A 24751-nucleotide genomic window follows, 5' to 3' on the forward strand; every position below is an offset into this window, starting at 1 on the left:
TAACAGTGATGCTCGTCAAGAGCGATGTAACAAGTACAGTAGGGGCGAAACCATGGAAGCCGGATATACTGTGTACTGCGTATAATTGGTAGATCTGAAAAGGAGACCTGCGATGCCTTGCTTGGCGTGCGGTGGGCCATCAATTGGCACAGGGGGCGGCTTGTGGATCCAGGGACAGTTAGTCGGGTCCTGCTTTGGCTTTAACGGCGCGGAAGTCTAACGACTCGACGGGGTTGCGAAGTGCGAACATCGAGGTAGCCAAGTTCACCCTGGGCCTCAGCATCAGCCAGTACCAGAGAATAGAGTCTGCAGACCGCAGGGCCTCCTTGTCTGTTATCCTATCCCATGTCTTTCCCCTGGGGAAAGAGTCGCATCATTTTTGTATCCGTGCTTGGAGCTTTCCTGTGGACCGATAAAGTTAACGCAATCCATAGACTCCGCCGGACGACGCTATTGGCGTCGGACGAAAACGAGTATCGGAGGCTGTTAGGCCTGAGCCTGTATGAGGTTAGTTGCACTAGAAACAGAACTGATAGAGCAGCTACCCCTGACCTCGCACGTCCAAAACTTGTGCACTGTTTCGACTTTCCAGATGAACGGTCTTTGGTAACAAGTTGCCCCTGTGCTGTGGGTCAGCCTCGTGCATTATCAGCAGCAACTTGGCTGCATGGGAGGATCGTGTGGAGACTGCGGGTGAAAAGCGAGGTTAGTGAACTGGTGGTCGAGGCAAAACGGTAGAAACGGTACTGCTAGAAGAGCATGGTCACCACTCCACCTGCGTACCCCCTTTTCCCTCAGGAGTCCGTCGGTTCCTGGACCGAACTGTGGTCGTCTGTTCTCCTGCACTGGCCACGGAGGTTGGTACCACAGAGAGTACCGTGTCGTGCTCTGCGGGTGCTGCGAAACACCCCGGACGGCGTCGGATCTAGCTCGTCTTCCTGTTCAGCATCTGCTCCACCGCGCCGCCAAGGGACAAGGTTGAGTTTCAGCCGAAGCGAGCTATCGGCATCAAACTCCAATTCAAGTCCCACCCCTCCTGAGCCTTTCTTTCAGGAGCAAGGACGGAGTCGTTATCCTGTTGAACTACGACCGCGGTCCGCTTCTCGAAGTTCTGTTGCGCATTCCTGGGGTGCCGTTTGGGGTCTTCACCCTTCCATTCCTTCACGCCTGCGTTCGCATCGTCCGCGTAACATCCTGGTTCCTGGTCGCATCTTTGATAATACAAATCATGGCGTGAGATTCTAACAACTGCAAGGGTATGCCTGGAAAACCCCCACTTCATCCGTCAGATCGCTTGTTCTCCGTTTCGCCCTTCGGAACCTCGATTCAGCTTCTGGAAGGCTGAAATCAGGCGCGCAACACTCTTCTTGCTAGCAAGCTATCGCTTACTGCTCAGCCTGCCTGTACAACATACTGTCCTTCTCCGATGACACCAACGTTACGGGGATTGGTCTAATTGGATTGATCGCTGTGAGCTGACCCAGTTCAACGTCTACAGTAAATCAATTCACGAGCATGATCTAGCCTGTTCAGATACCCTTTCTCGATTGCGACACCTTATTCGGCCCTCCAAAATCCAGAACACGGTCGTCACGCAGCGTCACATGGTGGTGCTGATTTAGAGCCGGAAAAAGGATGCATCCCACCCATCGACCAGAACCCCTCGAGCTGGGCTCACTCACCCGTTCCCGCAGCGCAAGCATATCGACAAGCATATCGAGCGAGTTCCAATTTCCAAAGATGAGTTTGAATTCGCCCCCGCCAGTTACTCCGGAGCCCGCATTTATCGCCGCTTCCGCCGCTTCTCAGATCATTACCGCAGATCAGGAGAACAATGAAATTGGTCTGGACACCGACGAAGGGGCTACGGCAGTGATCGGGAGTGCCATAGTAACTCCTGGTTCTCTCTCACTGCTGAATGGTTTCCTAGACAATCTGCTGTTCAATATCCTGGCGGCAGCCAAGTCCACTCAATTAAGCTCCATCCGGCCCGCTGTTGCTGATGTTCTGAAGCCTCGGCTTGCCAAGGAGGTAGTGTCCGCAGCAGACGAGGAGCTTAGTGAGTACATGGGCGCTGGGGAAGATGATGAGTTCGAGAACCAGGAAGCCCAGGGCGAGTTTGACCTCATTCGGTCGTGGAAACTGGCACGCTTGCGATGCATGGTCTACACTCGGTTAGGAGACATGGAAGAGGATGAGGAGGATGACTACATAGAACGAGAGGGACTGGACGATAGCGAAGGTGGCTCTCGGAGGTTCCCGAGTCATGTGGGAAACATCACTCCTGCTGCTGCCATTTTCCTTACTTCCATCATTGAATATATTGCCGAGCAGGCCTTGTTAATTTCTGGAGAAACGGCACGGGGCCGCATGTCAGCGAAAGTCGGCAATAACCGTGAAAAACAGGGAGAATCTGGGGTCGAGCAAACCTGTCAGTTGGTGGTGGAGGATATCGACATGGAGAAACTCGCTTTGAACCCGACCCTTGGACGGCTCTGGAGAACATGGAAGAAGCGTGTCAGAAGCCCAGCTTTGTCGCGCACGCTTTCAAGAGAATCATTTTTCCGCCGTGCTTGTACCCCAAGTCTAATGAATAGCAGGAAGAGCAGCATTATTACCTTGGATGAACCATTAGGGCGGGATGCTCCAGTCCAGCAGCCTGTTGCGGAGGTTCAAGAGCAAGTTGACCCTGCCTCAGTCGCCTTGCCAATGTCTGAGAATGATGTGAACGAAATTGAGGTGCCGAGTCTTGCTGTTGATGATGAAGCCGAGACGATGACGATGCAAGCAACTGTCGCCCAGAAAGTACGCCCTGGCAGCTTGATGTTGGTTGCATCATTGCCAACTCCAGCATCTTCGAATGCTGGATCACCGAACACTGCGCATTCCGCTGGGGATTCAACCTTTGGTGGCCGCCATAATCGGACGAAGTCTCTACCGACGCCTACTAATCCCCCTCACTCCGCTTCTTCAAGTGATGATCCTGACAACAACGGCGTGCTTGGCACACCGAGCGAAGAACGGACGCAATTGGAGACGATGTACGAGTATGATGAGTCTGGCGAACCGATGACCGGCGGCATTGGTTCCTCCGCTCAAAACAGTGGCAATGCGGCTGAGCGCCGAGACTCGCTGGAACCCGAAGCTCGAGGACAGTCTGAAAGCAATAGAAATGCTGCGCGGCAAGTTGGTGCATCAGTCCGCGTTCCCAATCACCGGCCCGCTAGCATGTCGGTTAGGGTTCGCCAAGGAGAGCAATCTGTAGTTTTGGAAGGGCAAGGGACGCGCGAACGGCCTAGATTATCCTCTTATGCACATCGACCGCCTAAAAAGTCAAGCAGAGAGGCTTCTCGAAGAGATGACGGGTCTACTTATTCCCAAGAAACTAGTGATTCTGTCAGACAACCACCACACATGCAAGGCACCGACTCCTTGCATAAAGTGGAGGGTTCCACTTCCACGCTGTCTACTATCAACCACGAAGATCTCAAAAAGTTTCCTCTTCCGGCGCGGTCTCTGGCGCGTTCTCCAGGTTATAATATTCCATCTGCGACTTCCCCAAAATTGCAAACTGAAACCCTCGGTGGCGCATCTCGCGAACAGGTCGATGCTTCAGAGGACACCGCGGGAAGGCCGCAACTCACTCGTCGCCAAGTTTCTCAGTCCTCTGAGAGCATTGGTGCCCCTGCTTCGACGTCGGACGACAGCGATCGCTCTCACAGCTCGCGAACTCGATCTCGGACGAACCCTGAAACACAGAATAGTAGAAACCAGAATCGCCACGAACAAGCGAGTGCCGTGGTCCCTCCCGAACCGGAACGAGCAGCTGTTCAGCGGGTGTCAGGGAAATCTTCGATGTCGCGAGACTCGGGTGGCTCCCAGTCTCGCAGGTCTCTAAGTATCAGCAGCAGTCGTGAAAAGCGTCCAGCTACTGCGGGGTCAACTACATCTCACGTCTCGAGTAAATTAAAGGGACTTATTGGATTGCAGCAAGGGAGCGGCGACCTCACGCGTATGCGCAGCTCTTCTGAAGCAACTGGGAAAAGTGGTGAAGTAACAGGCGATGACAAGTCAGAGTTGGACAAGCTGATGGATAGTGAAGAGACTATCCATTATACTCTGACGCCTCGGCGTGTGAGAGAAATGGATGTAAGTATGATAGAATTACCCATTAACAAAGACGGCGACTGACTTTGAATTTAGGTACCTGACTCGCCGCGATATGTTGCAAACCGGGCTAGCACATCCGAACTGGCCACTTTCTTGAAGAATGCAGCGCCACCTGAGCTGGAGCAGCAGCGTCCACACTCATCTGGAAAGGTTCTCAAAGGAGTAAATGGATTACGCGCTCACCCACCGGATTCTTATTCCGAGATACCTCCGTTTTACAAACAGAAGGCAATTGAAGTACAGAGCGAAGGTGCGGCCGCTGTGCAACCATCTAAGCCGAAGTCATTCCAAGCCCGGGATGCAAGACCCGTGGCCGGTTCCACTCGTGATTTTGCCGAATTTATCAGGTCTACTGGACCGCCTTCAAACCAGCCTCCAGGCAACCTGCAAACCGATGTGTCTGCGAACCAGCAGCGTGGAATACCTGGTTCCGCTTGCGGTGATACTGGTTCTGGGACACCGTCAAATGTCTCGCGTCCGCCCAGCACAAAATCAAAGGACGCAGCGGCCAAGAGGAACGGTCCACGTCTGGAGGCGCGACCTGCTGTAACTCCAAAAGGAGACCAGACGTCCGACCTCATAGATTTCATTCGAGAGGGTCCACCGGTGGCGGGTGGACATCGCATTCCCAGAACCGTGGCACCTTTCCGGACTACAATGGACTCGGACGAGCTACAGGCTCTCGGGCCTCCCCCTGTCGGTAAAGATGCGGCAACTCGCAACTCCATCATTAGCGAATCAGCTGCAAGCAAGTCTGTCAATTCTTTCAATTCTCGCACAGGACTTCTTGAGTCCACGAATCGAGCGAACGACCGAGCCGGCCATGCCGTTCCGTTGTCTGCGCCTCCTTCGAGTGTATTTCCCGGCAGTTCTGCTCCGGATGATGACATGCGTCCTGCCAGGAAACAGCGCCGGGTGCGGGATCCTTACGCCATCCCAGACTCCGATGACGAGGAGGATCTCGATGATCTCGATGAGCTCCTCGACGCTCCAAAAGGAAAGCCGCAGCGAGAAGAGGAAAGCTTGATAGACTTCCTACGCAATGCTCCTCCTCCCCCTGAGAACGATACACCCCCACAGCCGTTCTCTGTGAATGACCCGCCTCGCAAGACCTCCGGCAGTGCATCGTCCATGAAAGCTCGCTTCTTGCGCAGTGCCTCGTTCGACAAGGTACCAGGCTCTAAGCCTTCGAAGACCTCCCTGCGCTCCCGTAGAAACACTGGGGCTATTAATCCGGGGTCAACCTCAACTCCTTCGTCGCCCGCAGTCACTTCAGGTGCTCCAAATTTCGGCTCTCATATGGACAACGCTTCGACGGGACAATCCAACTATTCATCTAAAGTTGGCTTGGAGAAAGGTGGAGGACTGCCTTCACCTATCTCGCCCCGCGAAACGAGTGTCGCGCCTATCACACAGAGACGAACTGACACCAGTGATCTGGCTGACTTCCTGAGAAATACGGGACCACCAGAGCCGCCTGCACCCCGCAAATCTTCCACGGCTGGAGATGAAAAGGATTCCTCCGGTACACTTTCTAAGTTATTTGTGCGTCGAAAGAAGGCGGAGGTCTGACGTATGGTGTCCGGTATACCTTGGTGTATTTCGAGTCGCTGGATTTCCCCTTGATGAACCGATCATGCACGTTCATTTTTGGAGGCCTAAACTTTTGAGCGTTCTAGCTAGCGTGATGATATCCCCATCTCTTGGTTTCATTTCTCTTCTTATTTTGTCTTCTTTCATCTTTTCTTAACAACTGTTTGTTTCATTCAATAACTAGTCCGGGTTTTTTATTTCTTTTTTCTTTTTACCAGTGCCGAGGGAAAAATTTCTGGGTTATTAGGTCTCTTCGAAGCGAGAGGCCATATGTGCATTCGCTGAAATGGATGTATTTATTTTTTTTTCTTTGCTTCAGTTTCTCTCTAGATGTTCTCCTTGATGACTGCGCCTCATATTCTCTTACAGACACCTATTTTTCTTTTCTGCTAGTTGGTGATCGTGTACGATTCTTGCCCGAGGATGCCATTTTGTGCCCTCATTTTTGTATGTACATTCCATTCCGTGACATTCTTCTTGATTCTCACTAGGGGTGAACTTTTTGATATCATGTATATGTAAGCTGACGGGGCCTGGAAAGAGGGAATCTATTTGGATGGTGACAACCGACCTTCCTGATGAAATCAGCCTTTTCCTGTTTTCAGGCGTGCTTTATTCCTCTGAGTGTTAATTCGGACAAGTGGAAGTTTTATGAACGAATATTCTCAAATGCATGCGACACGTCACATTATCTCCCTTCCCTTACTGATTTATTGGCAGCAATCACCAGCTTGATCCATGACCTCTCTTGTGATCAATCATCAATCGTACTCTGCACTGTACGGACCGCTCACGGCCGCATCGTTTTTGACGCATGGGAATATGGTCTGGATAAAGATACATCTCAAGATCGACAGTAGCCTGTGTGTGCATGGGACTAGCTTCCTCGACAGCATCTCTCCTTGCATGTGGCATAGGCGTCAGATAGGTGAGCTGGAGTCTCGTGCTCCTTTCAGACTATGCCTAAGTTTAACGGGGGAATTCTGGATCGCATGTAGTCGAGTTATTCTTAGCAGTCGTAGTCTCGTGTGTTGTGTCCACGCACGGAACATCGTTGATCCAGCATCCGAACATCGCAGCCCCTAACACCCAGCAGCGTGGCATCACCGGCTTCCAAGCCAAGGCTCAATTGCTCCAGGACCTCACCGTCGGGCTACGGCGTCAATTCTTCATTTCAAGATGGGAGCTTCCGCGCTTAACTGGAGGTCGTTCCTCGGACTCCTGTCGCTCCTGTTGTGTCTCTCCCCGTTCTCCCATGCCCTCAAGTTCGACCTGCCCGCGCTCGCTGGCCACGGCGGTAAGAACGAACGATGCATACGGAACTTCGTGGCCAGCAACCAGCTCGTGGTGGTTACTGCGATCGTGAGCGGCAACAGAGGCGATGGACAGTCGGTGAACATGCATGTATGTTGAATCCAATTCGAACGCGTTTTCTCGTAATTCTAGCTCGCGATAACTGACAAGAGCGCGGAAATCGTTAACAGATCCGGGACGCTCTCGGAAATGAGCATGGCCATCCTAAGGATATCGCAGGGGAGACCAGACAGGCTTTCACTTCCCCCGCCGACACTGCCTTTGATGTCTGTTTCGAGAACCACCTGGTTTCGCGCCGTACGTTTTATCCCTTCAAATGCCAGACAAACCAGCGACAATGCGAATGATCATCTGACGAGACATTTCTCTATCTATTTACAGAAGCCATCGCGAACCCCTACCGCCACATCGAGCTTGACATCGACATTGGCGCCGATGCCCGTGACTGGTCGAGCATCCAGGCCCAGGAGAAGCTCAAGCCCGTCGAGACCGACCTCCGACGCATCGAGGAGCTGGTCGCGGAGATCGTGAACGAGATGGAGTACCTGAGACACCGTGAGCAGAGGCTGCGGGACACTAACGAGAGCACGAACGAGCGGGTGAAATGGTTTGCGATTGGGACCATGGGTATGCTGATCGGGTTGGGCGCTTGGCAGGTTGTTTATCTGAGGGCGTATTTCAGGTGGGTTATCTCCATTATTCTCATCCCTTGTGATATCCCGTTCCTACTCTTCAGGATTTATCTCTGTCTTTTTTCCAAATTTGCTTACAGCACATGGCTGACTCCTTTCTTCCTTCAGGTCGAAGCATCTTATCTAGATAGATACTTCATGCCGCTTTCTCTTTTTGTACGCATTCAACGGGTAGAACGAGATATAAATGGATCTGTTTTTTATTATTCCTACGATGAGCGAAACGTGTATTGGCTACGTATACTTGTGGCTTTCTGCTGGTTCCATTGTATCTCTTTTTCCCCCCACGCCGATGTCTTAAAAAATCACAACTTAGCGCATGAGATGAGAAGCCAAGAATCGATTTAATCTAATAGATATGATAAAATCGTCCACGTGATACGTATTTTTACTTACCTCTATGGAAGATGCGTGTGCCGATCGTTTATTTATATTTAGGTCTATGTCACTACTACTGATCTGCGGCTTGTCTCCTCCACAGCAGAATGCCATGGCCACCTACCTAGATATGACATCACGGTCATGAGCTTCTACCGGGCAATCTAACCCTCTTGGACTTGCTCAATGACTGTGTAAATTTGCCGCGCAGAACGACAGGCTACTTCTCATGTTTGTATATGTACTGTACATAGAGTATGGGATCTGAAGATGGATAGTAGATGGATGCACGGGATATATATATGTACAGTACAAAGAATAGAGGATACCTAGTCGAGATATCATTATTATTATTACTCACTCTTGATGATAGGGCATTTGTCGCATGCATATATTATTGATGTCTTTTTTTATATATAATATTATAAAAAGTTACGTCTATTCTTAACTGTGAGGGCGAATAAATATGTGATAAATGAACTTTCAGTCAAAAAATATGTGTCAGTCATCAGACATCTGAGGAAGAGGTCTCTGGTATTAGCTGTTGATATAATAATCCCCGAGGGGAGTTACCTAAATTCGTGCGAATGAAATGCAAGAAAGGATCTATTGGTTTATTGTTTACTGTATACTACTACTGTACTGTGTGGCAGTCAGCCGTTGGAACAAACAATGGCTTTGTCTCCTAAGACAGATGTGCGGACGGAGCTGCTAGGTGATCCCCGCATGTCTTTTCTTCTCCTCTTCAGGTAGGGATCCTGTCATCTAGTGGGAGTCTAGGCGTTCATGACAGGCCTATCCGTGCGATTAAGGAGTTATCAGTTATCCCTAATTTGAATATTGAAAGTAAGATTAGACTCATAGATTTCACCATATGTTGAACCTTTCTGGGTAGGTAAGCTTCAGACAAAGCATTCTCTTCTCTCCACAGGTGTACCGAGCTCTCTTGAGAGAGAGACCTTTCTAGAAGGCTTGCACGATCGCTGTCTATAAACTATTTTTTTTGGGGGGACTTTGTCCCGTTTCGATTCGTAGACTGCAGTGTCGACTAGAGCTCACTGTTCCGAGAAGCAACCCGCCAGACACGCCTGCATCCTCCCATCCCGAACAGCCGCATAAATGATCGAAATCCAAGACCCGATCGTCTTCCGTTCCCGTTGCGGTTTATTGTTGCCACCATCCACTGTTGGATGCTCAACAATGGCATCAAGTCCCCCGATGCGGAAACGGAGCCTTGGAGAGTAACAATAGGGGTGAGGCCTTTGCTCAATAGGTACAGAAGGTTGGTGATAATCTCGTAGCGCACACCCGAATGGCCCCGCAAGAGATGATTGCAGCGCACCAGCATGGTGGCCCTCACCCAAGTGACCGGCATGCTGTGCAGACCAATATCGTAGTTTGCCAGCTGTGGGCTCGTATGGGATTCAGTCAAGACACCAGTCTGGGTGAGTTGGAGAAGAGCATGCTTGAAGGCCGTGAAAATCATCCGTTCGGGAGTCAGCACTGCCACCAAACCCGGTGTTCACGCCTTGAATAAGTTAGCTGATTTTGTCAATGGGTTTGAGGTTCAGCACCGTAAATGTAATATCCCTGGGCCAAGTAGTCCCTGAGCCATTTCACACTAGCATCAATGCGGGCCAGAATCTTCTCGTCAGGCTTCACTTCTGCCCGGCTGCCCTTCCTATATATAGATTCAGCCAGTTATATGGCAATTTGATGGAGACAGAAGAGACTTACCTGGCGATTGCAACAACGCCGGCGATATCGAGAGTCTCTCCATCCAACAAAAGAGTTTCGCCATCTATGAGCCTTTTCATCTGCGCTCATGATCGAATAGAGTCACGTAAATGAGTTGATACACCATCCGAAATGGTCGCGGAGTCAGAGGACAGGTTGATTGGGTTCATGTCGACCAAGGTAATTTGAGGAAGTTAAAGTGAATGGTCTGGAGCACTGCGCAATGGGTGATTTCTGCAGTCCAGGGTTAAGAGAACACCATTGAAGATAAATAAATACCTCTCTTAATTTACAATTGGGAGTTCTGCATCTTCGCCGATACCCACTCAGGTAAGGCTGAACAAAGCGGCAAGTTATTACTTGCACATAAAAAAAGAGCGAGGCGATAGATCATATCAAGAGGAGGGACGGGCTCGAGATCAGAGCTCTACCGTCATCTGTGGTTGGTCCCTAGATGCTGTTTTCGAACTCGTCAGCCAGCCACAGAGTCACGGTGACCCACGCCGGACCTTGCAAGGGCTTGATCAGGCAGTTGGCGATCATCTCCAGAACCAGACCTGCCTTGCTTGGAAGATCTGGCGACCAAAGCGGCCTTGGATGTACTAGTAGTGCTCGTATTCCCGCTTCTCAGAGCCAGTTCCTAACCAAAAAGCTTTTGTTCAAAGTCTCCCACTATTGCGATCGTCAGAAATCGACATCATCTTGCTCCTGGGCATGAGAAGTCATGGACATCGATCCTATCCCCCAAGACCCGTTGGTCCTGCTACAAGGCTTCCTTGCTGCTAATACGAGTATCCTATTTATTCGATACCAATGGCTCGACTACTCCGGCATTCTCAGAGCGCGCATCTTAACAAAGGAATGTTGTCTTGAGCTTCTGGTTCAGAACAGACCTCTCTGAAACGGGCAAATCTCTTTTAATTGCCTGCCGGATAGCTCTATGGTTCCTTTCCCGCATGCTGCAACTCACCTGCTTTATCCCGACTGGGGATCTCTGAAATGCATCAACTACGGTAGCAAAGATCCGCTTTATGCTGCTGTGATGTGTCGCGTGGTCGAGGAGATCCCCGGCCGTTCGGCACCAAACATGGACCTTTGCCCTAGATGAACACTTCAGGAGATTGTTCAAAAGGCGCAGTTGACCCATGGTTTGAATTTCCGCGTTGGGTTTGAGATCGAATTTTTTATCATGCAAGATTCTGGACAAGGAGACTTTCTCCCCCTGAGCTCCCATACCGGCCACTATTCGGTTGCAGGTCTTCGCGAGTCCCCCTTTCGGTATGTCGAGGAGACGGTTAAAAATCTGCGAGCGTCCGGGGTGTCTGTTCAAGGCTTCCATATCGAAGGATATCAAGGGCAGTACGAGATTTTCCTAGCACCGCTTCCTCTCATGCAAGCGATCGACGAACTGGTGACAGCCCACGACATTATCAAGGGTACGTTAGCCAGCCATGGCTTGACCGCGACTATGTTTCCAAAACCGATTCCGGACAGGTCAGGAAGCGGGGCCCATATCCATATCTCCATGACCGATTCTAGTCAGCAAGACTCGTTCTTGGCCGGAGTGCTGCAGCAACTGCCTGCAGTCTGCGCACTAGGCCTGCCATACGACTATTCATATACGCGGGTCCAGGAACTAGAAGCAGGCAATACCGTCTGCTGGGGTACAGAGAATAGGGGTGTTCCCATTCGGAAGATTGAGAATGCCCATTGGGAGATCCGATGCGCAGATGCGACCGCGAATATGTATCTGGCTGTCGCCGCAATTATTGTCGCTGGCCTCTTAGGGATTCAAAACAAGGAGATATTGCATTGGCAAGATGTCTCTGGCGAGAAATGTGCAGACAGATCAGCGGACGCAGCTGAGCCGCTCCCTGAGAATTTGGACCAGGCTCTGAAGAAGCTGTGAAGAAGCTGCGGGACACTTGCCATGAATGGGAGGAATTTCTGGGAAGCAAAGTATTCGAAAAGTACCTTTCACTCAAGAGACAGGAATCGGAATCTCTAAGGCGCCTTGATGATTCTCAAGTCAAGGGCATGCTTGTGAAGTTGTTCTAGGGGCCAGACTATCGGCTGACGGGCAATATCGGATAGCTTCTCCCTTCCAACTGGCAGCATTAGTTGAGTTTGCGATCAATCGCAAAGAGAAAATAGCACGTCGCAGGTTGATTGGATTCCAAGATCCATATCTCCGACAGCAGAGATGTCAGTTTAAAGATTTTCTCACGACAACCCCCGGCTAGGGTCTGCACCTGCCAAGTCTAATGTTGTTCTGGGATACCAGTACTCTAGAGTGTGTTTCTGACGCGTTTCTGATAACTTGGTGACTTCACGTTCTTTTACATATTCGATGCTCACAAATATTCTGCTGTGCCGAATACCCTGTTTGAAGTTGAGCTGGACTAACAAATCTGTTCGGCTTCAACTGCGCATGTGCACATATAAGATGAGTTCGACGACCTGCCGTTCACAATGTCCGGCCTCTTATGAGCTAGTAGAGCTAACCACTGATTTTCTAAGATATAGCATTTATCTTTTCTCTATCTATGAAGCGAATAGGTACTATGTACAACTCTGCTGGATAGACAGCCGCCTATCCGTGCATACGTTGAATCAGCTAGATGGGTGTAATTACAAGTTAATACAGATAACCAGACCTAGATAGATCTATCCCTTCTCCCGTTTTTTGTCTATGCTCTGTTCATTCTCTTTTTGTCTGGAGCAAGGGGATCGTGTCAGGTCCAAGAGTGGCGTTAATACGTACGTACGTAGAGCAGATAGACTTGTCTCAGATATTGATTTCTGTTCGTTGTTGGGAAGAAAAAGCTTTCCAATTCGGTTCGCTCGTTTCAAATGCAGTCGTTTCGTGATCTCGTTCTCCAGAAAGTCTAACACTCAGAAGATGTTCTTATCGTGAGGATATAGCAACGATGCGTTGACAGGTCGTGAGACGGGTAAGTTGACGGCTTTAATGGCAAAGACTGCATTCATAACTGTTGAAAGGGTTCGACGACGGCATGCGTCTAGTGGTTCTTTAGTCCTCCCTTGCCGGTGTCGGCGCGGACATTGGCCACGTTGAGCTTGCCCTCTCCGAAGTCGCGGTAGACCTTCTCCCTGGCCATTGACTTGTCTTCACGGATGGTCAGGCAGTTGATGCCCAGGAAGGTCGTGATTCTGTTGATGACCAGGAGCGCCCAGTGCATGTAGGCGACAAAAGCGAATACGAGGTACGCTCGCAAGTACCACAATTCGACCGTTGCGCTGACCATGGGAAGACCAAAACGCGGCAGGTTTCCGAGGAACGCGCCTCCGATCAGGGGAGCGATGAGAACAGTCCAGTACGGGAACGGCTGCCTGGTCAGATGGGCGAGGATGATCTTCGTCGTCATACGTCCGAAGACAAAGGACATGGTGACGCAGAAGAGGACCAGCCTGTTCTCGCTAAGGAGAGTAGAGTACGGGGAGAAGAGCCAGGCGAGGATAGAACCGGTAAACACACCGATAGGTGCCCACTCCATGAAAACCGGCAAGACAGGGAGATTCTGGCGCTTTCGTGCGACGACCACGTTGTAGACACATGCTGGGAGATGTGCAGTCAAAAAGGAGCCCAGGACAATCGTGACCCAAAGGTCCCGGAACGTAGATTCCCCAAAAATCTCAGGCAACCCAATAAATTCAGTGACGCGGTGCGTCCAGATTTGAGGTCCGCAATATCCCGAGATAATCATGATTGAAATGGCGATGAGCAGACCCTCCGTAGGGCCGTTAAAGTATCCAAGATAAAGAGTATGTGTATGGTATGTCTCCCACGTCGAAAAGAACATTGGCAGACAAGGAATCAGAGCCGTAAAAGCGCCGAGCTGGGACGAGCCGAAGCCCATTGCAGCTGTCTCCAGCAAACTGGCCAGAGTACAGTTGAGAGAGTCGATTCCATGGCTACCTGTGGTCAACACATTTTCCTTATAAGGTATTCAAGGGGTGGCTACGAACTCGAAAAGCTCTCCCAGCCCACTAGATGTCCCGGTCCGTCGGGCTTGTTTACCATCGACATTGTCCAGAGTGGAATACCTATATTTGAATACGATCAGATACACTGCCAGTAACGATGGCAAGAGTTTAACTCACATCCATACGCCGAAGGCAAAGCTATAATAGAGCCAGGAAGGGCCCTAGAGTTATGTAGATTGTTTTAGCACTGGGTGATTGCGTTTGGGCTTTGAGGTCTAAGTATCCATACCGGTCCTACGAGATCGGGCATAAACAGCTCGACGAGTATCACATTGACCACGATGAAAGCAAAGCCTAGCAGGGTAACCATGTTCGGGGCCAGCCATAGCGGCAAGAGTTCAACGAATGCATTCCACTAGATGGGACCACCTTGTCAGCCGGGGCAACAAGGCAGTAGTAGAGGATATTGGCAGCAATACGTAGTGCTTCAGGATATATCTAGAGATAAATGACTTGTCCACACTCGAGTACTTGTAGGATTTGAGGTGTACCAAAATGTCGTCGGAAAGGGAATCCTGAGTCGCTGGGCAATTCACGGACACATTAGCCCCAGGGATCAATGGTATGCAACATATGAGGACACAAACCCTTAACCATGTCGAACAGCTTACTCATTGCTCTTTATCGATATCCTCTTCGATTAAACTAGTATATATTTGTTTTGGGCAAATTATCGGCTCCTCAGTACATCGCGTACCCGAGGTAATGACAGTATGAGGTTTTGAGTAACCAAGAAACAGCGATTGTCGACAGGCACCGCCGGCTTTTTGACAAGTAGCAGGGCTGATGAGGCCTGTGTACTGCATACAGCGAACGGAATAGAAAAGAAAAGGAGAGGTGACGAGGAAGTTCCGGAGTTCTTGAGGAGTAGTCGGGGTCTCAATCACGTGGGCCGCGGCGGCTCCACGGCCGCGTGCGCGGGCTCCGCTTCACGCTTTGCTGCAGTGACATCCGCCAGCTCTGGCAGACGGCCTGACCGTCACTCGGCGTGCAAATTCGTGAGTACACAGGAATACCCCCTTTATCCACTTTGAACAGCCTCTCTGCTGCGATCGCATATGAGGCGCCTGCTGCCAGCTGCTTGTGTTCCTCCGTGAGAAGCTCCTAACCTAGGTCCTTAGCTTCATTGTCACCTCCGCCTCTCCCCGCCGATCAAGTCATCACTATTGCCTCTGTCAAGCGCTCCGACCTTCCAATCTATTTCCTTCCTGCGGCGCTGTGTGGGGAACAGGTCAAAGTCGCTGTCAGCTCGGATATGCAGGTGCATGCCACACCCAGCGCTCATAGCGCAGGCTTCCACTGAACGTCCTTCGCAATGCCAGGCGTTGTCGAAACGCCGGGCGGCCCTGTCTGGCCCGGACCGGGATATACCGTCGCGCACCAGAAGCTCGAGTTGGAGATAGACTTCACAAACCGGAGCCTGAAGGGCAAGACGGAGATCACGATTCATCCTCATTACAAGGATATAAGGCTCATCCGTTTGAACTTCCGCCAAGGAGAGCTCAAGCGCTTGAGTGTTGGTGGAAAGGCCTCGACGACGAAATATGTGGACCCTTACGAGTCTCTTCACCTGTATGGTGCTCATTACCACCAGCGGCTGTCTAGCAAGATCGACCCTCTATTGAAACACCAACCGGATCCCGAATTGGTTGTGATGATCCCGAAGAGTGTTCGGATAGAGGAGCTTGATCCGTTCTCCATCGAGGCTCAGAACCAGATGGCCCTGCGTGCCAGTGCGGCAGGCGAAGATGCTGATGGTGTCCTGAGCTCTAGAACAGCGGAGACGTCCCTTCCGCGGTTCACGGCGTTGACAGTGTACGCTGAGTTCACGGTCGACAATATACGGGATGGGCTGCAGTTCGTCGGGGTGGAAAATGGAGATAGACGATATCCTCATGTCTACACGACAAACTCAGTCGGATTGGGCGCTGGATGCTCTCTGTTCCCTTGTGTTGATGACCCATCCTCTCGTTGCACCTGGGACATCTCGATTAAATGTCCATGTTCCCTCGGTGATTTGTTCAATCGCAAAGTCCGAGAGCTCCCTAACGCTGGAATTCAGGGTGAAAGCAAAGTGAACAACGTAAGGACCGCTTACATAGCTCCCGACGACGAGACCTTGGACATGGTCGTGGCCTGCTCCGGCGACATGACAGATGAGATTGTGGATCCGAAAGATCCAAGCAAGAAGACGGTTTCGTTCACGTGTACATCCCAACTCTCTGCTCAGCAGATCGGTTTCGCTGTTGGTCCTTTTGAGTACGTCAATCTCTCCGAGTTTCGTGAGAGTGACCAGGATGACCAGCTTGGGCAGAACGCTGTCCCAGTGCATGCATTCTGTCTTCCTGGAAGGGCGGATGAGGTGCGAAATACATGCTTTCCGATGGCTAAAGCAATTGATTTCTTCTCTCTGAGCTACGGCTCGTATCCGTTTTCCAGCTACAAAATCTGTTTCGTTGATGACATTGCCCATGAGACAATACCGACGGCATCGTTGTCCATCTGCAGCAATCACTTGCTCTTCCCTGAGGATATAATAGATCCTATGTACGAGTCCACGAGGACTCTGGTTCACGCCTTGGCGTCCCAGTGGATTGGTGTCAACATTATCCCGAAGGAGCCAACAGATACCTGGGTGATCGTCGGTGTAGCATACTATATCACAGACACCTTTATGAGGAAGCTGTGCGGAAACAATGAGTATCGATATCGCCTAAAGCTGATGTCGGACAAAGTTTGCGATCTCGACTACGAGCGTCCATCGATCTACGATATGGGTAACATTTTGAAGCTTGATCCTTCTGAGATGGAGTTCATAGCTCTGAAGGCTCCACTGGTTCTCTTTATTCTTGAGCGGAGACTCACAAAGGCAAGTGGAAAAGCCACAGTGTCTCGAATAATTTCCCGGATATTTTTGAACGCTCGGATGGGAGATATCCCGAATGGAGCTGTGACCACTGCTCTCTTTCAAAAGACCTGCGAGCGCCTTGGCCACGCGAAACTTGACACCTTTTTCCAGCAGTGGGTCTTCGGTGCCGGGTGCCCTCGTTTTCAGGCTACGCAGAGATTCAACAAGAAGAAACTGGTTGTTGAAATGATGATCAAGCAGGTCCAATCCGACCAACCAACCCAGCGGGATCTGGAGAAGTCCACGTTCTTGCGGGACGTCAAGGAAGAGATCAGAGAAGTATACTGTGGTTCAATCCAGCCGGTATTTACTGGGTCGATGACGATCAGAATCCACGAAGCTGACGGGACTCCTTACGAACACATTGTTGAGATCAAGGAAGGTGTCACAAAGTTCGACATCCCCTACAACACAAAATATAAGCGGCTCAAGCGGAACAAGCGACAAAAGGAACGTGCGGCTGCCGCTGCAGGAGCAGATCCCAACGCAGAAACGCAGGATGATGTTCTGCTCTACTGCCTTGGTGATGTGTTACAAACGGAAGAGGAGGTTCAGGATTGGAAACTTGTGGACTGGAGCAAAGAGGACGAGGAACGTATGGGTCAAGAATCCTATGAGTGGATCCGCATGGACGCAGATTTCGAGTGGATCTGCAAGCTCTCTCTTGTCATGCCTGGGTATATGTATCTTTCACAACTGCAGCAAGATAGAGATGTGGTTGCCCAACTGGAGGTCAGTTGATGCATTATTATACTTGCCTTTCACTAATTTGACTTTACTGACGTATCTAGTCGCTACAATACATGGCCGCGCAACGGGAGCATCCGCTGATTTCGACCATATTTGTCCGAACGCTGATGGATCGAAGATATTTTCACGGTATCCGTACAGCGGCTGCAAGGGCTCTAGTGAAACATGCTAAGGAAGAAATTAATTGGCTGGGATTGTATCACCTAGAAAGGGCGTTCCAGGAGCTGTTCTGCCTACCGGGATCGCCTATGACACGATCGAATGATTTCTCCGATCGGGCGTCTTACATACTCCAGCAGGTCATTCCGGAAGCTATCTCGCAGGTGCGGGATAACAGCGGTAAGACTCCTATGAGGGTAAAGCGGTTCCTCTATGACAAGTTGAAGTTTAATGACAATTCGAATAATGAGGTAAACAATACCCACGGTTTTCATTCAGATCGTTACTGATGTAACGGGCAGTATTCGGATAACTTCTACATCGCTACTCTGATGCGATCACTATGTAATGCTCTCCTTGGAAAGGTTGAATCTCGCACCAATGAGATGGAGTTCGACATGGAGCGGGAGCTTGAGAAACAAGCCGAGGAGCAACTTGACAAGGACGCCATTGCCGAAATCGATAGATACAGGAGAATGGACGAATGGTCCAGTTCATATCAGAACATCTACTCTCGAACGGCTCTGCGCTGCCATCTGCGGTTTGTGAAAGCCAAGATGTTGGATCTCGACATAATGCACTTTCTGCAATACACTCGGGCTGGGACCTTTGACATGCTCCGTTTGGAGGCCTTCGACTGCCTTGTCGAACTGGACATGTTTCGAAGTCCCGAACTCATAAGGTGGTTCATCTACACGATGTCCGCCGATCCTTCGCCGTGGCTCCGACTCCAGCTTCATCGTCTGTTTGGAAGGGCGCTTGCGCCGGTCGCTTTTGGTGATGGACAGAGAAGTGACCCACCTCCACAGCACGATGGCTTGATTATCGAGCAAGAGTCAACGACCCAAGTGCGTCAGGAGGACCTGGCCCGCAGACAAACAGTAACGGGAGCGATCGATGGTCTCAAGAAGGAGCTCTCTGCCAACCCAACCCTGAAGGAATCTCTCTGGGCGGCGTGCAATTCCCCGTGTATCGGGGTCTTGGAGATGTCCGACTTCCTTGACCTGTGCAAGGTTCTATATGACCCTGTCTACTCAGTCATGGTCCGGCTGAAATACCCGCGTTACTGGAAGGTGGAGCACCTTGGCAAGGTTAGCATCCTACTTGGTCATATTATTCATCTCTATCAATAACTAACATCCTTCCACAGGGACAAATGCGTTTCTACAGATCGAACCGCATCCGAACAACCCTCACACCCTCAAAGGACGCCGTCTCCGCGAAGCGCAAGCGCGAAGAAGAAGGAATGCGTCCACCCGCCCCCAGAATCACATTCAAGCAGTCGAAGCTCAACCATGCGCCTTCACCTTCGCATTCGCAGCAGGAGATGCGACCATTACCGAAACTACATCTGCCGAACTTCAACTCAGCCGCGCCTCAGCCGGCGTCGTCCATGTCGCCAGGCGGTGCCGGCGGCGGCGCACCAGGGACACCATCGACCCCCTCAGGCGGTGGGTTAAAGCTGAAACTAAAATTCGGCCAAGGACAGCAGAAGTAGTAGATGAGATGACGACTGATGTTGTCTCTGTCTCTTTCCCACCTTTCTCATGACATGAAAGAGGCCGTCTTTGTTTTTCTCCCGCTGTATGGTTCGAAAGTAACTATGTACCTCTGATATTATTTGTTTATTCCTCAAGGTGGAAACGGTAGGGGTAGGGGTATAAGCGGGGACTTTCAAAAAGGCGTGGAGTTCATCTGGTTTTGACGTTTTTTATTCTTTTTTGTTATAAGGGTTTTCCTTTCTCAATATATCTCCCTAGCGTTTTTTCTATGGGTGTCTCGTTACTTTCAAACACGTGTTCGATGGGCAGATTCCCAAACCGTCAGTTCAATCAGTTGATTTCGGTTTATCTTTTTATTTTCTAGTGGGACGCATGATTTTTGGCTGTATACAACGACTAGGTACTTTGGGGAACTCAAGAGGAAAGTGGCTATTGGCTATGATGAAATTAGTGACTAGAGGGAAATTGGACAGCCAAATGAGAAAGGAAGACAAAGCAAGTAGGTTCAGTCTCTATTGTCTTATCTGACATCCATACAAGTATTTGATGGTTCCTTTTCGTTTTTCTTTCGAATAACCGGCCCGTGAACTCCCTAATGCATGTAAAGACATAATCCCCGTAATCAAGGTATCGACAGAAATCTCCAAATATTGTTGTCTTCGAAGTTCGATGCTGCGCTCATTTCTCGCTTATCCGCTCCAGAGCCTATAAAGGTAGATTTCATTAGCACCGCCCGCATTCGCCATCGTGCAGTTACGTGGGGATAACGAACCTCCAGCATGACGACCGAGTTACCGCGGATAACCTATAATAACGTGAATTAGCAACAATAAGAAAGTTCTGCTAGTTTAAATGGTTGTCCTTACCACCATGCCCAGTCTCACTTTCTCTCCGCCAGTCTTCTCCTCGACCGCCTCATCGAGGACAATGTTCATGAAGACCTGCGTGGATATGCCAGTCAGTATAACTATTCCACCATCCAGGCACCGCCATGGGTAACCAGAATCGGAAATATAGGGAGAGGAGTCGTACATCGTAGCCTCGAAGCACGCCAATGACTTTACGGTTGCCGTTCAGTTGCACGAACAACCGCTTTTCCATGTACTAAAGACAAAGGAAGCACACGTCAGCTTTCAGGTTCAAAACGCGGGCAGAAGCGCGATTGCAAACTTACCTTTTTCAACTCTGGCTGAGCTTGAGGCATCTTGGCAAGCTTGTTGTGGTGGTCTTTCTCGCCGTGATGTCTCCGCTGGTGGTGAAGAGTCGCGCGACTTGGAGTTGTTTCGGCGGGATAGCTGGGCGGGAGAAACGATCTTCCGGGAGCTTCAAAATCGCGGAGCTCTAATACTATCGGCAGCACTGGAGGCGTAACGCCATCTTTCTCTACTCCCAAATACAATCACAATTAACCCGGAAATATGAGTTCCCTCTTTGTAAACCGCAGGAAGCCGCGCAAGATCGGCCAAGCAGAAGATGAAGATGAAAACAGCAGTGAACAAGGTCAGTTCCCCCGTCACCAAGCATGACGTCGGACAGCTGCAACAAATTCAATGAGCTTGGCCACTGACAAAATGCAGACAGTGAACCTGTCGTCAAGAGACCTTCGAACTCAAAGCCGAAGCAAAAGTCAAAACTGCGCCTCTCCTTCAGACCCGGTGAGACGTCGATGACCGAAGATGGCGACGAGGACAGCCCCGTTATCATGCCGAAACGGCCCGGCCTGGGAAGACGAGTCCTGGAGAAAAGTGCATTTCAGCGCTCCTTGACACCATCTAGAATGTCTGAACACCTTCCTATCCGAGTTGGACAGGATCAAGACCGGCCGAGTTACAGTGAGGATTATTTGAAGGAACTGCGGGATTCGACTCCTTCGACGCCAAAGTACACCGGCTCTGAGCAGGCACAGGACGAGGAGGTGGAACGGAAAGCTGTGGATGTCGCCGCAAAGTTCGGGGAGGTCATGGAGATGCCATCCGGGCAGACGGTCATCCCCAGTGAGGCTGAGATCAGAGAGAAGAAGGCCCGGAGGGCTCGATTAGCGAGGGAACAGGGACAGGAACAGGATTTCATCTCCCTTGACGATGCAGGGGATGATGAGAATGACGATGAGTGGTCACTAGCCACCAGGAAAGAAAAGCAGGAGACACGACTGGTCCGAGACGATGAAGACTTCGCGGAGGGCTTCGACGAATATGTAGAGGATGGCAGGATCTCCCTGGGACGGAAAGCGGAGCGAGAACAACAGCGGAGGCAGCGCGAGGAGATGCGGGATCTGATCGAGGAGGCTGAAAACACCTCCGATGAGGACGATTCTGATGCAGAGCGCAGGGCAGCCTACGAAGCTGCTCAGACACGGGCAGCGATGGGTCTCGAGCACACTGACCCTTCCCGACCAAAGACGCCTCCGAAGATTACATCTCTCCCTGGTCTGGCGAAAAGTTTGGAGCGTCTGCGCACCACGCTGGCCATGATGGAGCAGTCGAAAGCACAGTTAGTCAACAGAATGGAGGAGCTGCGGAAGGAGAAAGCAGATATTGCGGTTCGAGAAGTAGAGATCCAAAAGTTGATAAAGGAAGCTGGCGAAAACTATGAGAGGCTGAGGGCAGAAGCAGGACTCGCGCCCAATGCGGAGGCAGGACTGCCTGGTGATGAAGTCCAGAACCATCGTGGCTTGGAGAGTATCGGAACGACGTCAATGGAAGTGTCGAATGCTGCCTCTGAAGACGAAGGTTCTTCCTGAGTATCTTCTTTGCTTTCTCTCATGAATATAGTGTGCATGGCACGGCTGCTCTTTCCCTTTTTTTGATCTGTGATAATTCTATGTACGGGGTATGGCGATCTGGCTCTTTTTCGGACTTCTTAATGATGCATCATCATTTCTCAGACTTTGGACCTCTCAGGCGCTTTCTGATGTCTTATAGAATGTCATGATACCCATTTTTGTTTCAGGCATACATAATTGTATAAATTCTATTCAATTATGGTCCGACCACCGTTCCTCTCATTCAGTCGCGAGCCGTTACGTAGTCGGAGAGCGCATGTCAGAGAGAAATCGTCAGTTCCTTCGTACATTGATTGGGCAAACTACTCCTCCACTTCCTCCTCCACCCCGTGGATCCCATCGACGCGGTTCAGGTGTTGACAACAGAACAATTATTAGAAAATCACTCATCCCCTGGATCGAGTCTCCTCTCGACGAGAAAGATGGAGATCCGCCGCATCTCTACCGACACTCAGATGCGACCCCCATTGAACTCTTCTTCGATCTATTCCTGGTTGCGAATCTCTCGACCTTTACCGCCACGCATGAGATAAACGATTTCGAAGGTTGCCAGCCCCCCCTCCCTCCTCTCCTGGTTTCCCACGATTTATTTCTTCCCAAGCATCTCTCTAATATTTGTATTTGAACACAGCGCTATGGGCCTACGTCGGCTTCCTCGGCGTGATCTGGTTCACCTGGTTCCAGGTGACGCTCTTCGACATCCGGTTCGCGCGCGACTCGATCTTCGAACGGTTCTGCAAGGCCGTGCAGCTCGCCGCCATGGTCGGGTTCGCCTCAGCGGGATCCCGGTTCGCGACGCACGTCAGCGACGAGAACGTGTGGGCGTTTCAGGCCCTAACGATCCTGCTGGCAGGGAGCCGGATGATGCTGGCCATACAGTATACGATCCATATCCGGTTTGTCTATAAGAAGCTCAGGGCGGCGGCGAAGGGGTTGTCTGTCATCGTGGTGGTTCTTTTCGTCTTGAGTATTGTGTTTGCTGGGGTAAGTTGAGTTCTGGGCTGAAGTCTTATTTTATTAGGTTAGGTAGTTGTATGTACCTTGGGGTGATATTTCTGACTTTTCTTGTATTGACAGTTATATTTCGTCTTTGGACAAAGCGGGAACCCAGCTCGAAGCCTCATATGGACGGTTTGGTTCGCTTTATTTGCAGTCGAGACGCTGGTCATCATGGGAGTCTCGAGCTGGACGCCAGGGATCGGATTCGAAGATACACATCTCAACGTCCGGATGGGCCTCCTTACGTTGATTATCATCGGGGAGGGCGTCATATCGGTGACCAGGATAGTCAACAAGACCGTGGGTCCGGGAGGTTGGACGAAGTGGTCTTTTGTCCACATCTTGGGTGTCTCAACTAACGTGGTGAGTTATAAGAATTGTGTTGCATATCGTCATGTCAGCTTAGCTCATGCTGGATTCGCACAGTACCTCCTATGGCAAGCATACTTCGACCTCTCCCCGCGAGCGAATTATGGCAAGATGCGCCAGCAGATATGGGCTCAACTGCACTTTCCATTCCACGTGGTCCTCATCCTGCTCCTCGAAGGGTCTCAAATCCTCGCTCTGACCTTGGACGTGGCCCTGAAGTTAAAGTACCTGGGAGAGACGATCGTCTTCGCATGCGAAGAGCCCCGTCCGGACCCAGTCTACGCAGTCAAGCTGCTCAAGAGCACGATCGTCGACATGGAGATCGATTATGGCGGAAGGAATCTGAAAGAGAAGGGATTCATCGACACGATTATCGAGACGCTGTCCATCCAGCCCCTCTGCCCTGTGGAAGGCTCGACGTACTACTCCCTCACCCATGACCGGGCCAACGACCTTATGGGCAACGTGACGGTGGCACTGTTCTCCAGCATGGGCATCACGCCCTCCACGGACGACGACATCAGCCAGCTGGACAGCGGCAAGCTCCTGATGATGTACGTCAAGCTGCTGGGGTTCGTTTACGTGTACTTCTTCGTCGTCGCCGCGCTGGCCATGGTCCTCTTCGCCATCTTCGTCTTCCTGACGCGCCGGCATCTCCGCATGCTGTATCGCGGGGCGGCGGTCGGTACGAGGATCGTGCTGGCCGTGTTCCTGGCGAGTTTCATCTCGTTCATGGATAACTTTGACCTGGCGTACTCGTTCATGACGTCCCCGATGATTCTGTTTACGTTTACGTTGACTTTACTTGCAGGTTTTGCCATCCCTTTTCCATTATTTTGTCTTTATGCCCTTTCTTTTTTCTATTCTATTCTAGAGAAGTTGATTTCACTAATGTTGGTGCCTGTTATGTAGTCCTCCTCGTCGATCGATTCCTGGACTGGCTCGCAGCATGGGAAAAGACACGTATGGGGGAGAGACAGGGTAGTGAGAGCGGATCCAAACCCATGACACAGCTGGACCTGGTTGTTGGAGACGCGTCTGCCTCGATATGAGTTGGACAGGGGCATGCATGCATGAACTGGTGGAGTCCATGTACAGCACATACATATTACTACAGGACAGCCCATATATAGGCCGGATGCAAGTGCAATGATTGCCATTCACGGGAGTCCTGTCTGTTTGGTTATAGTTATGATGATAGATTGGAATAAAATTGCGTGTGCTTTTTGGTCTCTTCTTCCTTTCTTCCCTTGAGACCGTAGAGCATCGCACTACTTACGCAGATACGTATACTCCGTTTAACTGGCCGGTGTATCGTGTATAGCCATGTATACGGGTCGGAAGACGGAAATCAAACAAGCATCTGTTCTAGAAAGGCCCAGATCGGCGC

The 24751-nt window shown here is 50.7% G+C and overlaps 11 protein-coding genes across 11 annotated transcripts; 7 read left to right on the forward strand and 4 right to left on the reverse strand.

Moving 5' to 3' along the window:
• Nucleotides 1-759: 759 nt before the first annotated feature.
• On the forward strand, nt 760-1237 carry VTN00DRAFT_5745 (uncharacterized protein; the record flags this gene model as incomplete). Its single annotated transcript, XM_069432309.1, has 2 exons — nt 760-857; nt 1054-1237. 2 exons carry the CDS (start codon nt 760-762, stop codon nt 1235-1237), a joined length of 282 nt encoding a protein of 93 aa, XP_069288182.1.
• Nucleotides 1238-1740: 503 nt separating this feature from the next.
• Nucleotides 1741-5742, forward strand: VTN00DRAFT_5746 (uncharacterized protein; the record flags this gene model as incomplete). Its single annotated transcript, XM_069432310.1, has 2 exons — nt 1741-4149; nt 4204-5742. 2 exons carry the CDS (start codon nt 1741-1743, stop codon nt 5740-5742), a joined length of 3948 nt encoding a protein of 1315 aa, XP_069288183.1.
• Nucleotides 5743-6942: 1200 nt separating this feature from the next.
• On the forward strand, nt 6943-7896 carry VTN00DRAFT_5747 (uncharacterized protein; the record flags this gene model as incomplete). Its single annotated transcript, XM_069432311.1, has 4 exons — nt 6943-7167; nt 7248-7374; nt 7459-7759; nt 7878-7896. The coding sequence occupies 4 exons, from the start codon at nt 6943-6945 to the stop codon at nt 7894-7896; spliced, it is 672 nt and encodes a 223-aa protein (XP_069288184.1).
• Nucleotides 7897-9195: 1299 nt separating this feature from the next.
• Nucleotides 9196-10054, reverse strand: VTN00DRAFT_5748 (uncharacterized protein; the record flags this gene model as incomplete). The annotated part of the gene is made up of 4 exons (XM_069432312.1): nt 9196-9650; nt 9722-9828; nt 9885-9948; nt 10009-10054. The coding sequence occupies 4 exons, from the start codon at nt 10052-10054 to the stop codon at nt 9196-9198; spliced, it is 672 nt and encodes a 223-aa protein (XP_069288185.1).
• Nucleotides 10055-11073: 1019 nt separating this feature from the next.
• On the forward strand, nt 11074-11793 carry VTN00DRAFT_5749 (uncharacterized protein; the record flags this gene model as incomplete). Its single annotated transcript, XM_069432313.1, has 1 exon — nt 11074-11793. One exon carries the CDS (start codon nt 11074-11076, stop codon nt 11791-11793), a length of 720 nt encoding a protein of 239 aa, XP_069288186.1.
• A 1114-nt stretch (nt 11794-12907) lies between these two features.
• Nucleotides 12908-14507, reverse strand: VTN00DRAFT_5750 (uncharacterized protein; the record flags this gene model as incomplete). The annotated part of the gene is made up of 6 exons (XM_069432315.1): nt 12908-13820; nt 13875-13952; nt 14010-14053; nt 14122-14247; nt 14312-14415; nt 14480-14507. The coding sequence occupies 6 exons, from the start codon at nt 14505-14507 to the stop codon at nt 12908-12910; spliced, it is 1293 nt and encodes a 430-aa protein (XP_069288187.1).
• Nucleotides 14508-15207: 700 nt separating this feature from the next.
• Nucleotides 15208-19207, forward strand: VTN00DRAFT_5751 (uncharacterized protein; the record flags this gene model as incomplete). Its single annotated transcript, XM_069432316.1, has 4 exons — nt 15208-17532; nt 17592-17960; nt 18012-18800; nt 18860-19207. 4 exons carry the CDS (start codon nt 15208-15210, stop codon nt 19205-19207), a joined length of 3831 nt encoding a protein of 1276 aa, XP_069288188.1.
• A 290-nt stretch (nt 19208-19497) lies between these two features.
• VTN00DRAFT_5752 (uncharacterized protein) lies at nt 19498-19822 on the reverse strand (the record flags this gene model as incomplete). The annotated part of the gene is made up of 2 exons (XM_069432317.1): nt 19498-19640; nt 19741-19822. The coding sequence occupies 2 exons, from the start codon at nt 19820-19822 to the stop codon at nt 19498-19500; spliced, it is 225 nt and encodes a 74-aa protein (XP_069288189.1).
• Nucleotides 19823-19889: 67 nt separating this feature from the next.
• VTN00DRAFT_5753 (uncharacterized protein) lies at nt 19890-20415 on the reverse strand (the record flags this gene model as incomplete). Its single annotated transcript, XM_069432318.1, has 5 exons — nt 19890-19916; nt 19984-20016; nt 20078-20152; nt 20244-20315; nt 20386-20415. 5 exons carry the CDS (start codon nt 20413-20415, stop codon nt 19890-19892), a joined length of 237 nt encoding a protein of 78 aa, XP_069288190.1.
• A 214-nt stretch (nt 20416-20629) lies between these two features.
• Nucleotides 20630-21951, forward strand: VTN00DRAFT_5754 (uncharacterized protein; the record flags this gene model as incomplete). Its single annotated transcript, XM_069432319.1, has 2 exons — nt 20630-20711; nt 20789-21951. The coding sequence occupies 2 exons, from the start codon at nt 20630-20632 to the stop codon at nt 21949-21951; spliced, it is 1245 nt and encodes a 414-aa protein (XP_069288191.1).
• Nucleotides 21952-22249: 298 nt separating this feature from the next.
• Nucleotides 22250-24413, forward strand: VTN00DRAFT_5755 (uncharacterized protein; the record flags this gene model as incomplete). Its single annotated transcript, XM_069432320.1, has 5 exons — nt 22250-22538; nt 22625-22977; nt 23071-23355; nt 23419-24172; nt 24274-24413. 5 exons carry the CDS (start codon nt 22250-22252, stop codon nt 24411-24413), a joined length of 1821 nt encoding a protein of 606 aa, XP_069288192.1.
• Nucleotides 24414-24751: the final 338 nt, after the last annotated feature.

The sequence above is a fragment of the Thermoascus crustaceus genome (assembly GCF_041956765.1).
Source record: "Thermoascus crustaceus strain CBS 181.67 unplaced genomic scaffold VTN00scaffold_3, whole genome shotgun sequence".
NCBI classification, from domain to species: domain Eukaryota; kingdom Fungi; phylum Ascomycota; class Eurotiomycetes; order Eurotiales; family Thermoascaceae; genus Thermoascus; species Thermoascus crustaceus.